General features: G+C 45.1%; 1 protein-coding gene and 1 long non-coding RNA gene across 12 annotated transcripts in view; one reads left to right on the plus strand and one right to left on the minus strand.

Annotated features, from left to right (window-relative positions):
• DISC1 (DISC1 scaffold protein) overlaps positions 1 to 15812 on the minus strand; it is a 423187-nt gene that overhangs the window by 269345 nt on the left and 138030 nt on the right. For 9 of the 11 annotated variants that reach the window (XR_015156615.1, XR_015156616.1, XM_086381280.1 and 6 more), the window contains exon 4: positions 14648 to 14795. The exons of 1 other annotated variant lie outside the window; for it this stretch is intronic. Coding sequence is in view for 8 of the 10 variants with exons in the window: in XM_086381280.1 (XP_086237406.1) it covers positions 14648 to 14795 (148 nt within the window). In the remaining 2 variants the exon portion in view is untranslated. Of the gene's footprint in view, positions 1 to 6660; positions 7697 to 14647; positions 14796 to 15812 lie in introns of those variants that run through there. One more of the 11 variants, XM_086381289.1, reaches the window with a different exon arrangement.
• On the plus strand, positions 5135 to 5910 carry LOC147343197 (uncharacterized). Its single transcript, XR_015156617.1, has 3 exons — positions 5135 to 5272; positions 5611 to 5687; positions 5792 to 5910. It is a non-coding gene; the product is annotated as an uncharacterized LOC147343197 (long non-coding RNA).

Consider the following 15812-nt stretch of genomic DNA (forward strand, 5'->3'; position numbering starts at 1 on the left):
TGAATGTTAATGCAAAGAAGACTCACAAAGTGGCTCCCAGCTGCCCTCATCCTTAGAAGGGTCATGGGGAAGAGGTCCCTAGTGTATGTGTTGGTTTGAATGATAATCTGTTGGGGCTTTAGCGGTTGCCTAGAGTACTCTTGCCTGGAAAATCCCATGGACGGAGGAGCCTGGTGGGCTGCAGTCCATGGGGTCACTAAGAGTCAGACATGACTGAATGACTTCCTTTTCACTTTTCACTTTCATGCATTGGAGAAGGAAATAGCAGCCCACTCCAGTGTTCTTGCCTAGAGAACCCCAGGGATGGGGGAGCCTGGTGGGCTGCCGTCTATGGGGTCACACAGAGTCGGACACGACTGAAGCGACTTAGCAGCAGCAGCAGCAGAGTCACCTTGCTTTATTGGACTGGGTGCTGTCCCACTCAACAACTATGCATGTAGCTATCTGTACTGAAAGCATAAAATACACATCAGATTTTAATGTCTTAGTATGAAAACAAAGGATGCCAAATGTCTCATTAATGATATTTTCACATTCATTACATGTTGGGATGACAACATTATTGATACACTGGGTTAATTAAATGTATTTCTTAAATTAATTTCACTTGTTTTTTTTTTTCTTACATTTATAAAATATGGAGAGTAGGGACTTCCCTGGTGGTAAAGTGGCTAAGAATCTGCCTGCCAATTCAGGGGACATGGGTTCGATCCCTGCTCCAGGAAGATCCCACATGCCAAGGGGCAACTAAGCCTGAGCTCTAGAGCCTGTGAGCCACAAGTACTGAAGCCCACATACCTAGAGCCCATGCTTTGCAACAAGAGAAGTCACACAATGAGAGGCTCCGCACAGCAACCAGAGAGTAGCCTCTGCTCACTACAGCTAGAGAAAGTCCAGCAACAAAGACCCAGCACAGCCAAAACTAAATTAAAAATCTTATTGTGGCTACTATATTATTTAAAATCATGTATGTGGTTTGCATTATACATCATTGGACAGCCCTGCCTGGACCCATCCAGAGCCAAATTCCAGGGCAGATCCTGGCTGTGGACACTACAGAGAAGGATGGCTGATTTGAAGATGTTTGGGTCAGAGCTTCTCAGAAAATGTGTGCTAGAAGACTATCAAAAAACCACTTAAAATCTGTATGGCTCTTTCTCCTATGCTCACAGGAGTTGGCATATTTGGTTGAAGGAATGCTGGTGAAGATGTGGCTCAGGCTGCCACCTTACACGGGTGAGTTGGCCTTGCAGAAACCTTGCAGATGTTTCTCATCAAAGGATGACAAGTCAATTTCTAACTGAATACAGTCGGTTGGGAAAAAAGTCTACCCTAAGCAAAACTATGTCAACAATTCAAGGAAACAGTGTCTATGAAAGCTCCACTGACTACAGTTAAAAGGCAAACAACAAGTTGGGGAAAAGGAAATATTGCTAATGTCAAGAGTGCTAGCAACAGAAGAAGAAAAAGATGAGTACATCTATCAGAAACTCAAAAAAAGAAATTATGAAGGTTTATCATCAAAAATGTTTTCAAAAGCAAATTCAAACAACATAAAATATCATTTTTCATGTAACAACTGACAAAAGCTTTTAGAAACCACAATTCCTTGGTGAGCACAGGGAATAAAAATTAGATCCAAAACATGCCTTTGGATCCTCTTGTCTGGGCTTTAAAAATTAATTATATGTAAATTGCCTTTTCAGACTATTCATGGGGTTCTGACCATCCTTATGGCAGAAAGTGAAGGAGAACTAAAGAGCCTCTTGATGAAAGTGAAAGAGGAGAGTGGAAAAGTTGGCTTAAAACTCAACGTTCATAAAATGAAGATCATGGCATCCGGTCCTATCACTCCATGGAAAATAGATGGGGAAACAATGGAAACAGTGACAGACTTTATTTTCTTGGGCTCCAAAATCACTGCAGATGGTGACTGCAGCCATGAAATTAAAAGACCCTTGCTCCTTGGAAGAAAACCTATGACCAACCTAGACAGCATACTAAAAGCAGAATATCACTTTACCAACAAAGGTCTGTCTAGTCAAAGCTATGGTTTTTCCAGTGGTTGTGTATGGATGTGAGAGCTGGACTCTAAAGAAAGCTGAGAGCTGAAGAATTGATGCTTTTGAACTGTGGTGTTGGAGAAGACTCTTGAGAGTCCCCTGGACTGCAAGAGATCCAACCAGTCAATCCTAAAGGAAACCAGTCCTGAATATTCATTGGAAGAACTGATGCTGAAGCTGAAACTCCAATACTTTGGCCACTGATGAGAAAAACTGACTCATTGGAAAAGACCCTGATGCTGGGAAGGATTAAAGGCAGGAGGAGAAGGGGACAATAAAGGATGAGATGGTTGGATGGTATCACCGACTTGATGGACATGAGTTTGAACAAGCTTTGGGAGTTGGTGATGGACATGAAAGCCTGGTGTGCTGCAGTCCATGGGGTCACAAAGAATCGGACACAACTGAGTGACTGAACTGAAGAATATGTAAATAATTATCGGCCTGCCATGCAGGAGCTGCTGCTGCTGCTGCTGCTGCTGCTAAGTCACTTCAGTCGTGTCCAACTCTGTATGACCCCATAGACGGCAGGCCACTAGGCTCCTCTGTCCCTGGGATTCTCCAGGCAAGAATACTGGAGTGGGTTGCCATTTCCTTCTCCAATGCATGAAAATGAAAAGTGAAAGTGAAGTCGCTCCATGCAGGAGACTCAGGTTCAATCCCTGGGTCAGGAAGATCGCCTGGAGAAGGCAACCCACTCTAGTATTCTTGCCTGGAAAATCCCATGGACAGAGGAGGCTGGTGGGCTAGAGTCCATGGGGTTGCAAAAGTCAGAGACAACTTAGCAACTAAACAACAACAATAATCATAGGTACGCATAAAGAATGGATAAAAAAAAAAAATACCACACTCCTTAGTAGCCCAAACTGAAAACACTGCAACTGTGGCCCCGAGTTAGGACTGGAGCAGTAAACCATGGTACCTCCACCCTGAGGAGGGCTCTGCAGCCACTAAAATTAAGTCACCAAAGAAGATTAAATTGCATGGAAAATGTTCACTATTTATAGCTGTTTTCTAAAGCAGGTATTTGGCAATCCATATAGCATGGAACAACTATTCTAAAAATAACATATATATTAAGTAAAAGATAGGAAAATATCTGCCAAAATGTATCAGCTTTTACCTCTGTGTGATGGAATTACTTCTTTTGGCCAACCTTTTATTTTCTAAATTTTCTATAATGAGCATGTATTAGTTTTTACAACTATAAAATACAAGCAATAAAATGAAAGAAAAACAATAAGATAATAAAAACATCTTCTACCATATACACAAACAGTTGTATCATTAAACATTCTAACATATCCAACCTGTTCCAGGTCTTGGACAAAAGAGACATGTATGCATCAGAAATAAATCCTATCCATACATTAGCAATCAAGGGTGTCTTCCCAGCAGAGAAGCAGGTTCTGCTGATGGGTGTGAGGCATGAACCACCCTGTCCGCTCTTCACTGGGACTTCCTTCCACACACCCTGGGCGTGGCTGCCATGTTGACCTCAGGGTCCCTCACACTGAAGTGGGGGAGGTGTGTGTTCTGATTTGTACATTCACGCAGGATCACACAACCTCCATATTTCTTAGGAAAGAAAGTGAGTAACTAATCCAAATATGTGTGGCTATTTTGTCCATTTCTTTTCACTCCTACCAATTTGATGTACTCGTTCATTCATTCAGAAAAAGAACCATTCTTAAGCCCATTTACTATGTGCCATGAACTGTGCTAGGTGCCACAGACACAGCAATAAACAAGACGTGGTTTCTGCACAGAGCAGAGGTGATGGATAAACCAAAGCCATGGACCAACATTCCTCCCAAGGCTCAGACAGACTGCAGAAGTGGAAAGGTAGGAGCCGTGCTCCCACTTCCTACATCTTAGCATGGCCCTTACAAAACAAGAAGGCCAGCCAAGCCCTGCAGTGAGGCAACCCTGATATTCTTAGAGACAGTGGTAGAAAATACGTCACCTAGGCTTTTCCAAGTTAAAAACCAGCAGCCTCAGAAAAGGGAGCCTTGCTTGGATTTCTGGGCCTGACACAGATTCAGACTCTGAATAATCTTGAAAGCTGCTTACTTATTGCAGCATACCACGCAATTTAGAAGCTTATTTTAAGACTTGTTACTCTCTGTTTCATCTGTGTAAAGGCAAATTACAATGGTAGTAGTAGTAATGAAAAAATTTAACTGGTAATAACAGAATAACTTAGTATGAATTGAGAATTTACCATACACCAAGTGTTATCAGTTTTGCCAACAAGGAAACAGAGCATCAGCAACTTGCTCTGGTGTAACTGAACAGGACCCAATGGGGGCCTTTCCAGAACAGGACTGCAGAAAAAACTTCAGTCAAAGAATAAATTCAATTGGAAAAAAAGAAAATGCAGAAAGAAAGGAAAACAATCAAGCAAAACAATAATAGCTTAGTCACTAAACTAAGTCAAGAAACTTTAGTTCCTCTTGCAGAGCTATAGATAATTCTCTGAGCCATGTCCTTTGAGATATTCTGCAGGTACTGAAACCTCCATCAGGTGGAAGATGTTAACTGTATGATGCCCACAAGCATGTAGACCCCAGACCAGTTGGAACCAGAAGGTAGATGATGACTCCTGACTACCTCACCACCAACCAATAAGAAGAATGTCCATGAGCTGATCACACAACCCATAACTCCCCCTTCCTCACCCTGTCTTTAAAAACCTTTCAAAGTCTTCAGCGAGTTCAGGGACCTTTCACGCTCTAGCTGCCTGGAGTCCTTGCTTGGTGCCTGCAATAAACGCTGCACTTTCCTCCACCACCACTAGGTGTCAGTAGACTGGCTTTACTGCACAGGGGCGAGAAGACCCAATGCCGCCCTTTTCTAGCCGTGTGTCCTTGGAGTTACTCACCCTAACCCTACCAAATCTCTCTGAAGCTCACCTCCCTCATTTACAAAATGAGAATGATGGTGGTGATCCTGATGTTGATACCTTCCCTGAACAGCGGATTACAGGGAACAAATCTATTCAGCAAATGACCATTGAGTATCTACTGTGTGCAGACTCTGCCCTCTCCCTGGGACCTCTGTTCTCTGTCCTCAGGGAGCTGGCTGCACCCGTTCCCTGCCCACATCAATGTTTGCATCAGGAGAGTGAATGCTGTGCTCACATCCAGTGGACACACTGTCCTTTTTAATGAAGAGTAAAGAAGAGGCTTTTCTGACCACCTTTCCAGGTATCAGAAGAGGGGGTCCCTGGAAGGAAACCACATCATCAATTGTGGGAATGGAACCCACTTCCTCCCCTGGACTCCAGGGTCTTGGCCTGTCCACCCAGCCTCTCGCTCAGAAGGGTGAACCTCAGCCCATCCTGTGCTGTTATCCCCAGGGTCCAGCACTGGGTAGGACTTCACAAATATTTACTGAGTGACTTAATGAATCCCTGGCCTAGAAAAATCAAGAAGCCATTTATATTCAGCTTTCTGTTGCATGAGATCATTGCTTCACACTAATTTATTTCTCAATTTGCTCTGCTTATGCAAATATTAAGAGTTTTCCTGAATTTCCTAAATAGATACCATCTGGGTTGGGACAGGAGTTATTGAAGGAAATCAACACAGAATTGAAAATAAGCTGCGGGGGGAGCGACAGGTGGGTAAGTGGGAATTCTCCCATTTATCATTAATCACATTCATTACTTAATCCTTAAGAAAAAACCCTAGTGATTCACCCAAACTCCTCTTTATGTCTCTCAGACTTTGACTCTGGGTGAAGAAAGCTGGGCACAGACGGCTGTGCCCCGGGACACATGGAAGTTCGGTAATGAAGCCGGGGACGGGTTTGCATCTCAGCTCTCCAGCGCTCAGAGCCAGGCTCCCCTGCTACAACATTCCACAGTGTGTTCCCTTTATTCTAATAAACCTTAATGTGTAATCCCGAATGTCACTGCAAATTAGCTGTGCTGCTACAAACTAATCAGTATGGAAAATGAGCAAACCCCTCGGGGGCAAGAATTAAAAACATGTGGGTTGCAATGTTAGCACAGCACTCACTGCCCACAGGGAATCGGGGTATCTAGGAACCCACCATCAGCCCTGAGTTTCAGGCCCTCAACTGCCCAGTGCTGTATAATCTCTGGCCTTTCTATTTTTGTCTTTTCCATTAATCGTTTAAAGAAGGATAAAAAAGCCATTGGTAAAATAAGCTCCTACACCACTAAAAACAGCATAGCTCCAAATTACACAGGAGAGCATTCTTCATCCCAGGGAAAACATCTTCCACCTGACTTTTGTGAGTGCAGAGTTCAGTAATATTGAGAAAAGGATGAAGCCTTCCAATGCACCACCTTTGATCAAAGGACCACCTTCGGGAATGTCCAGAGTGACAGGGCCGAGGGGAGTCCAGACGTTCCCCCTGCTAGGACACCCCGCGCCAGAATGGCTCATGGCAATTGTGCGGTTTATGTAGTCGTACCTGTAACATGGACGGTCTGTTTCCAGGCAGAAATGACAGTCACCACGATGCCAGAAGAACTGCTATTTGGCTGCCACTGCTCGAATCGCAGAGGCTTTTTTAAAGTAACTATTTATTTACGGCTGATCTGGGTCTTTGTTGCCGTGAGGGCTTTTCTCTAGTTGCAGTATGCGGGCTTCTCACTGTGGTGGCTTCTCTTGTTGCAGAGCACCAGCTCTAGGTGCACGGGCTTCAGCAGTTGTGGCTCATGGACTCAGCAGTTGCAGCTCCCGGGCTGCAGGGCAAGGGCTCAATGGTTGTAGCGCACGTGCTTGGTTGCCCCGTGGCATGTGGGATCTTCCCAGATCAGGGATCGAACCCGTGTCTCCTGCATTGGCAGGCGGATTCTTTACCACTGAGCCATCTCGGAAGCCCCATGGAATCATAGTTTTAACTGAGCAAAGAGCCAAAACTGATGCTCTCATTTCCACTGAGGAAAACCTCAGCTCCAATGACCACTTCCAAAAACAAGACTTGAGCAAGACCTTCTGAGCACCTTTGCCAACTGCTGCTTGTATCCGTTACTATTCTATCAAATTTATGTCATCTGACATATATATTTCCATCTCCCCCATTCTGAGAAGATGGTGATATGGAAGTGGTTTGGGCCAGTCACTGAAGTGTGCTTTAAATCTGGAAATAGCTTCCTCAGCCAACAAACAATGTCATAAATGATGGAGGCCACTCTGATGGCACAATCAAACATTGTAAAATTGTCAGAGATGATGCAGGTAGCTTTGCGGTTCTGCCTTATATACCTGATTGGGGTCTAAAAGTAAGGAGAGTGGAGTAAAATTCATACATCTTAGGAAAGTGGGCATTATTGGTTTCTAAACATAGAGGTGACAGCCCTGCAGGAGGGCACACGGACATCTACTTGGGTTTATAGTAACCAAGTCCAATAAAACAGGCTTCAGACAGACTTCAGATAAGTTGGAGCCAAGAGGATGGAAGTTCTTTATTTGGAAGCTTTTATTTATAATCCACTGATTTTAAAACAAATTTCAGGAAGTCTTCTGTGATTCCCGTCAACTGGCTTTTCTCCTCTCTTCCTTCCTCCCTTATCTTCTCATGATGACGAGGGGTTGGAGGTGGGTCCTCTGGGTCCTCATTTGGCTCGAGCTGTGATTAGGGTTCTGAAATGTCTCCTGGCATGTTGGGAAGAGTGATCATTTTATGCCACCTCATTTTACATCTCAGGTAGAATGTGTCTATGTGAGTTATTTCCTAGCCTCTAGCAGTACATCTCCATTCCAGACTATGAACTTAGAGCTGATGGTCACTGAATTCTATGGCCCCAACATGACAATTAAGTGGTAATAAAGAATCATTTTTCAAAGGGAAGACACAGAGACCTGGTCAGAGGAAAAAGGACTCCATCTAGAAGCAGCATAAGCTACACAACATTCATCTCTTCTGCTCCCATCAGAAAGAAGAGATGTGAGCAGGAAATATTGGGCCTTGATAAGCCACATTGGAAACCTCTGTATATCTTTACTTTTAAACCTCTGTTGTATTTTGTTTACATGTGTTTTATTGGTAAAAAGGTCTTTGATAAAGGACATTTTACACACACACACACACAGTTGAAGTTGTAAATATGACCAGTTTTCATGTACGCATTGGTGGAGGTCCCATGGGAAAACACACACAGGATGCAGTCAGAGAAATGCAAAGTATTAATGAGAAAATTATCAGTTATATGCACACAGTAGAGCAAACCCCTGTCTTAGGAGAAAGGAAAATATAACTTTCTTTGGACTAGATGAATACAGCAAGAATAGATGCCTCTCTGCTCTCTTCCTATCATTGCAGTGAGAGGATATTGAGGTGGAAGTTTCTGCTTGGTCCAGAATTAGAAGCAAACGCTGAAAGACACAGGCCTGAAGCCTTCTACCCTCAGCTGGGAACATGAGGGGAGGTGCCCACCCCAGGCTGCACACAGCATCACCACCTTCCACACCACCACCCTCCACACACACGCACCTGCTGGCCACGTAGGAGACAGAGCCTTCATGAGAGATGCTCCCCAGTCCCACCTCCAGCCCCACATGGGAGGGAGCAAACTCTCCCACTGAAATCAGATGAAAGAAAAGCCACTCCACCAGACCTTCTCCGCCAGCTGGGAGTGCCCCATAAAGGAGGCTGACATCTGTATCTCCCACGTGAACCTCCATCTGCATCTGCATCTTCAGAGCCAAGTCCCAGATGAGGAGCTGAGTTTGGCTGGTTTTAGAAGAAGCAATTCTCAAGAAATTAGAGTGAAGGACTGAGAAGGAGAAAAAGTCAATGAACAGTGAGCTATAATGAGCTGATCACCACCCAGGCAACTGGAGCACCAACCAACTAGGAACCTTCTGGAAAAAAATGTGTGGAATGCTCCTCAGAGCCATCCGCCTGGAGGTGGGGCGGCAAGGGCATTAAGCCACCAGCTCCCACCCTGGGGTTAAGGGCTGCCTTCAGGGGCATTACTCATGCCCCTTCCTCACAGGCTTCAGAGACAGCCCCATGACAGAGAAGCCTGTTGGGTGCTGAGGTGCAGAGCAGTCAGTGGGCACGAAGGTGTCCACAGCTGGAGAGGGAGCGGCGGGCGTGGCTGAGGGACTGGGACTCTGGGTGTCACATCTCTGCTGCAAGGCCCGCCCACACACCAACTTTGTGAGCAGGGATGGCATCTGGTTCCGCACTGCTCTGTAATATAACTGGTTCAGTGGGGTGTTACCACAGCTACAAAGGGGTTACAACAGCTCAGTGACTGCCCGTCAAGCAGGGATGAAGGAACGGGAGAACAGTGGCAAGGCATTGGGAACCACCCCCGCACCCTCAACCCAGCCTCTGCAAGACCACCATTCAGTGTGACAATACATGTGAACCTCCCAGGAATCAAGTGGACATGACAAAAGGGATCCGCCCAACCAGTGTGCCTACTGGGCAAGGGGGCTCACAGGAAGAGGCTGGGTGACATGTAAAAAGCAGTGATTGCCCCCATGGAGCGGAGAGATTGCGTTCACGTCAAGATCAGGGAGGCGCTGCAGTGGCCTCCGGGGACCTCACACCTGAGCTCCCCAGGAGTGAACATGTAGGCACGTGTTCACGGGGGTATGAGGGGCTGCGCTGGCCAGGGGAGCAGCGATGTCCCACAAAGAGAGGATTCCAAACACTGGACAAGGAAAGATTTGAATTGGACATACAACTGACATTTCAAACTGGACTGACAGGGTGAGCATCAGTAACTGAAAATGCCCCGGACATCTGTTATTATCTTCCCAAGATACCACAGAGAAATGGGAAAGATGTGTTCAACAGAGCACAGCAGACCTGAGAATAGTCAAACCACGATGCCTTTGTACCCCCGCTGAGCAGAGACACCCCAGTGAACCAGTTATATTACAGAGCAGTGCGGAACCAAAGACAGAAAGAGACACATGTTAAACCATCTGAGTATCCTATCTGCTTTAGAGGTGCCCAGTTAACCCCTGCGGTGACAGCTAACACTCTCTGGGATGCTGGAAGGAGCTGGACAAACAGAGTGTGACTCAGGATGAAAAGCTCAGGGAATTAAACATACCTTTTTAAAAAGTTGAATTAAACAGGGAAAATTAAGATATGAAGTAGATGGGTGTACTTGGTTACATTTCCTCAGATCTTATTCTAAACCAAATTTTCTTAACTAGAGACCCAAAGCTCCTCCCCCCAGAGAGCAAAGGAATAAGCTGAGAAGATCTGCATGCAACTATCTGTATGCAATCGTCCATACGTTTGTACATATGTGGTTTTGTGATGGAAGAAACCCATCGTTTTCATTAGTTTTTCTAGGAAATCCTTGATCTCAACAAGGTAAAGAGGCACTTATTTGTGTTACTAATCGGTATTGAAATTTTTCCATGTCAATACCACTGTTTTATTTCTTCAGGAAATAATTGGAAAGCATTCTGCTTCCCCCTGGGCTCAGAGAGCCCCTGGCCTGTGGCTGCGCAAGCTCCAGCCGGACAGCACATCCCCCTGGTGGCCTCTGTGAGAACTGCAGCCAAAGCCCCTGGTTGAGAGAAAACCTGCCAGATCCAGATAATCCTGCCGATGACAAACGTCACAGGCTGCATGTGCCGTCGGCACACCGAGACACAATTTCTTAAACTATTAATGACTATGTAACTTTGTTAACATGCAATAGAAAAAGATAAGAAAGGAGTTGATTTTGAGGCATTATTTTCTAACAACAGGACAGGTGGATTTAGCACAAGAAAAGCCAAGATAATACTTAAATAACTGAAGTTTGGGAAACAGTGATCTAATTAACCCCTCCCCCTTTTTCTGATGAGGGGAGTGAAGTGCGAAAAAGGTAGGAAACCACACCAGGTCACATAGAGCTTGTTAGTGGAAAAGACAGGATCAAACTCAGGTTTCCTGAACTCTAGTCCAAGGTTCTTCAAGGTACTGTGAGCCTCCTCCTTGCCAGGCGGTAGCGCTAGAGATAGAAATCGAATCCCAGTGGGCTCAAAAAGTGAGCAGGAACTAAAAACACAGCCTCCAGGTAGTTCACGCGGGCAAAGGCACAGGGTTAACAAGGCGCGCCAAGGGTTTCTATGAGCCTCACAAACGGTTAATAGTATCTTTTTGGACTCTCCTGGTGGCTCAGATGGTAAAGCATCTGCTTACAATAGGGAGACCTGGGTTCGATCCCTGGGTCAGGAAGATCCTCTGGAGAAGGCACCCCACTCCAGTACTCTTGCCTGGAAAATCCCATGGACGGAGGAGCGTGGTGGCTACAGCCCATGGCGTCGCAAAGAGTCGGACACGACTGAGCGACTTCACGTAATATACATCTTTTTGTAAAGGACGTATTAAGTTGAGCGACATGAACATGCTATCTTTATGGGTCACAAACAATCAAATATGAGACAGGTCAGGTGATATAACCTGAGAATGTAGGGCTCTGCCTTTTAGTTCACAGTGCCCTATGAGACACTTATAGGGAACAATGGAGTTAGTGAGGTTTTTTTTAATTGAAGTATAGTTTATTTACAATGCTTTGTTAGTTTCTGGCGTACAGCAAAGTGACTCAGATGCTGTGTTAGTTTCTGGTGTAGAGCAAAGTGATTCAGATATATATTTTTATATATACACATATATATGCTTTTTCATATTCTTTTCCATTATAGTTCATTACAAGATATCGAATACAATTCCCTGTGCTATGTATTAGGACATTGTTGTTTACCTATTTTATATATAGTGGTGTGTTTCTGCTAATCCCAGACTCCTAATTTATCCCTCTCCCCACCTTCCCCTTTAATAGCCATAAGTTTTTCTTCTAAGTCTGTGAGTCTGTTTCTGTGCTGGAAATAAGTTCATCTGTAGCATATTTTAGATTCCAAGACCATAACCAAGCCACATTCTCTATCCACATCATGTGCAGATAAAGAGATGATCACTGGAGAGCAGAGGCCAGTTCTGACTTAGAGCCCACAGGGAGAGAGTTCCCAACTGGGACTCAGGCCAGATGCCAGGTCTGTGCCCAGGCTCTGTGCACACATACGGGGTCTGGCACAAGTCCCCAGAGCCCTCCTGTACCTGGTTTCCTCAACTCTAAATACAGACACAGATGCAGATGGCGATGTAGGTCTCCATATTGATAGCAATATACAAACTCTACTACCCCCTAGAATTGTCTTGAGGACTCAGTAAATTACTTCCTGTTCATCAAAAGATGAATAGTTAGGCAAAATAGGGTACATGATACAATGGAACAGGATTCAACCTTCAAAAGGAAGGAAATTCTGATACCTGCCACAACATACACGAATCTTGGCTAAGTGAAATAAGCCATCACAAAAGGACAAATACCACATGATTCCACTCATGTGAGGAACCCAAACTAGTCAAATTCACAGAGACAGAAAGCAGGACGGTGGTTGCCAGGGGCTGGGGAGGAGGGGACAATGGAGTGAGAGGTTTTTTATTCATTGAAGTATAGTTTACTTACAATGCTATGTTAGTTTCTGGTGTGCAGCAAAGTGATTCAGTTGCTGTGTTAGTATCTGGTGTATATCAAAGTGATTCAGATATGTATAGGTATAGATATATATTCTTTTTCATATTCTTTTCCATTATAGTTCATTATAAGATATTTAATATACTTCCCTGTGCTATGCAGTAGGGCCTTGTTGTTTATATATAGTGGTGTGTATCTGCTAATCCCAAACTCCTAATTTATCCCTCTCCTCACCTTCCCCTTTGGTAACCATAAATTTGTCTTCTAAGTCTGTGAGTCTATTTCTGTTTTGGAAGTAAGTTCATTTGTATCACATATTAGATTCCACACATAAGTGATACTATATGATATTTGTCCTTCTCTGCCTTTATCTGACTTACTTCACTTAGTACCATAAGCTCTAGGGCCATGTATGTTACTGCAAATGACACTGTTTCATCCCTTTTATGGCTGAGTAGTATTTTATTGTGTATATATACACCACCGCTTCTTTACACACTCATCTGTTGATGGACACTTGGGCTGCTTCCCTGTCTTGGCCATTGTAAACAGTGATGCTATGAACTGGGTGCTTGTATCTTTAGAGTTTTCTTCAGATGAATGCCCAGGAGTGGGATTGCAGGATCCTGCCTGCAATTAGCTTAGCTCCAGTTTCAGTTTTTTAAGGCACCTCCATGCTATTTTCCACAGTGGCTGCACCAATTTACATGCCTACCAACAGTGTAAGAGGATGGGGTGTTAGTGTTTAATGAGGACGGGGTTTCAGTTTGAGAAGATGAAGAAGTTCTGGAGATGGATGGTGGTGACGGTTGCACGCAATGTGAATGTACTTAATGCCACTAAGCTGTATACTCACAAAGGGTTGAAATAGTACATTTTATGCTACGATCATTTTATCACAAAGGAAATTTAACTGAGCTACTTCTTAATGCACTCAGTAACTCTTACACAAGTGTTTTTTAAATGAATAGAGACACAACACATTGGCAGATGCTACAAATGGCCCACGACTGGGGCGGAGGACCAGAAATAACCCCAAGGATCAAAAGAAAGAAGGAATTAAGTAGAAAGTCAAGTTGGGACAGTCCCGTGTGAGAAAGGGACAGGAAACAAGCTGATACCTCAGTGGCAGACGAAAATAAAAATAAAAACAGGAGGTGAGGTTCACCTGTCCCTTAAGAGGTAGAAGTTCACTCCACAAGCATGTGTAAGGTAGCAGCTACCAGCGACCACGCACACTGCTCTATGCTTCCTGCAAAACTGCAGGACAAGCAAGCGAGAAAATAAGCAGCCTCACTGCAAGGCAGGCTGTAGGGAGCCGCTAAGATCAACCCAACGTGAGTGAGAACTGGGTCGCGCAGGCTTGTAACTGTCAGAGCCAAGTGGAAGCTGGAAATAAAATAATTGCCGTGGCTATGCTTGTACCCGAGCAGAAGCAGACCTGTGCTGTGACTCGGCTAATCACATTCATCACCACTCCTTCCTCCCAAGTCTTTAAAGCCCGAAGAGAGAGGTCACCAGCAAACAGAGGAGAACAACCGCTTACAGACGTTCCAACAGGCCAACGCCTGGGCCCCAGCCCCAGACAGCCTGACTTAGCTGCTCTAGGGTAGAAACTGGACATTTAAAATCTCTTCAGGTGACTCAAACGGGCACCCGGGCCTGAGATCCACCCAGTTAGAATAGCAACTGCGCTCCATCTAGTCCTGGTCCTGGGAGGCCCTTGGGTAGAGGAAACAGCAGAAGATGCTCTAGAGCTGGACTCAGGAGGAGGATGCGTTTTCATCCCTCAGTCAGAGGGGACCGCCTGCGATCTTACAGCCGCTCTTGAACAGAGGAAATCCACCCCACCTGCTCAGGAGGTGGGCTCCCCCAGGGAGCTTAGCACCCAGCTGGGCCCGTGAGGGTTAAGAGGCCCTCCTGCCACTGATCAGAAGGGCTTCTCGGGGCATGTGACCCACAGAGGTCTCTCCCTCTGGAAGGAACCCCACTCCACCCCTACCCTGGCCCAACCAACAGAAGGGAGGGTCTCCTAGGCTAGGCTCCTACGTGTTCTTCCCCACTCAGGAGTGGGGAGAAGGGAAGAGGACCCCGGGAGAGCGCTTACCTCTGAGCTGCCCAGCGCAGGGAAGCCTGGGCCTGGGCCCCCAGGTGGCCCAGGAGGGCGCTGAGGGCGGGCTGTTGAGAAGGAAGCTGAAAGTGCAGGCTGCTTCTCTCCTTCTCCAGGGCTTCTAATCTTTGTTGGATCATCTCGGCTGGAAACCCAAAAGGATGAGAGAGAAAGAAAGAAACATGCGACTCAAAATAGACAACCCAAGGTCCCTGGCTCCACCCCCCGCCAATGGTCGCCTCAGCGACATAATAGAAAGGTCACTTGTTTCTAGGTCAGTACTCTTCATCTCTAGGTTGATGTTTTTTAAGTATCTTCTGTCTTTTTATTGAAAATACAGCCCCCTTAGCTTTCATTCTTCTAAGTCTCAGAGGTTATAGTCCATGTATTTATATGATGATCATCATTATGATCATCACACAGGAGCATGCCTCATACTGTGCATATCAGTCAGTCGTGTTCGACCCTTGGTGACCCCATGGACTGTAACCCGCCAGGCTCCTCTGTCCATGGGATTCTCCAAGCAAGAATACTGGCGTGGGTTGCCATTTCCTTCCCCAAGGGATCTTCCCAACCCAGGGATCGAATCTGCCTCTTGCATCCCCTGCATTGGCAGGTAGGTTCTTTACCACCACACCAACCGGGAAGCCCATACCTCACACGAATTATTTTTAACACCATGATGATCACTTAGGAGAAAACCTGCTAATGTTGATGAGTTCTGTATAACCAGTTGAAAAAGATCAGTCCCCAAGTGCTGATTTTGAGAATGTTTCCTTAGACACTGTTCATCAAGAGAGACTTACTCACAGTTACTAAAGTCACTAAAGTGATGCTCAAACTCTGTCATGCTACAGATGAGCAGAGATCCACTTCTGTTCAGAGTATGGCTCTTATTATTTTTTCAAAGACATTAAATCTCCTAAGAGAAGGCATAAACAGTAATCACTGCGAGACATTTTTTTCTTCAAAGAAAATAAGCTGCAGAAATTGGAATCCCATTAACTAAGAACCTACCCTCATAATCAAATACCTCAAGAACTGGAAAGTTTCCCATAAAGCTATTTTTTTTTAGAAATGCAAGGACTGGAGTTAAAAATATATGAGTCAGAGCTTCCCTTCCGTTGGTCCTTGACCGGTGGGAAGGACCTTGATCCCCTCC

Source organism: Bos grunniens, chromosome 28, assembly GCF_055505025.1.
Source record: "Bos grunniens cultivar Pamir isolate PY7600 chromosome 28, Bosgru_T2T1.0, whole genome shotgun sequence".
NCBI classification, from domain to species: domain Eukaryota; kingdom Metazoa; phylum Chordata; class Mammalia; order Artiodactyla; family Bovidae; genus Bos; species Bos grunniens.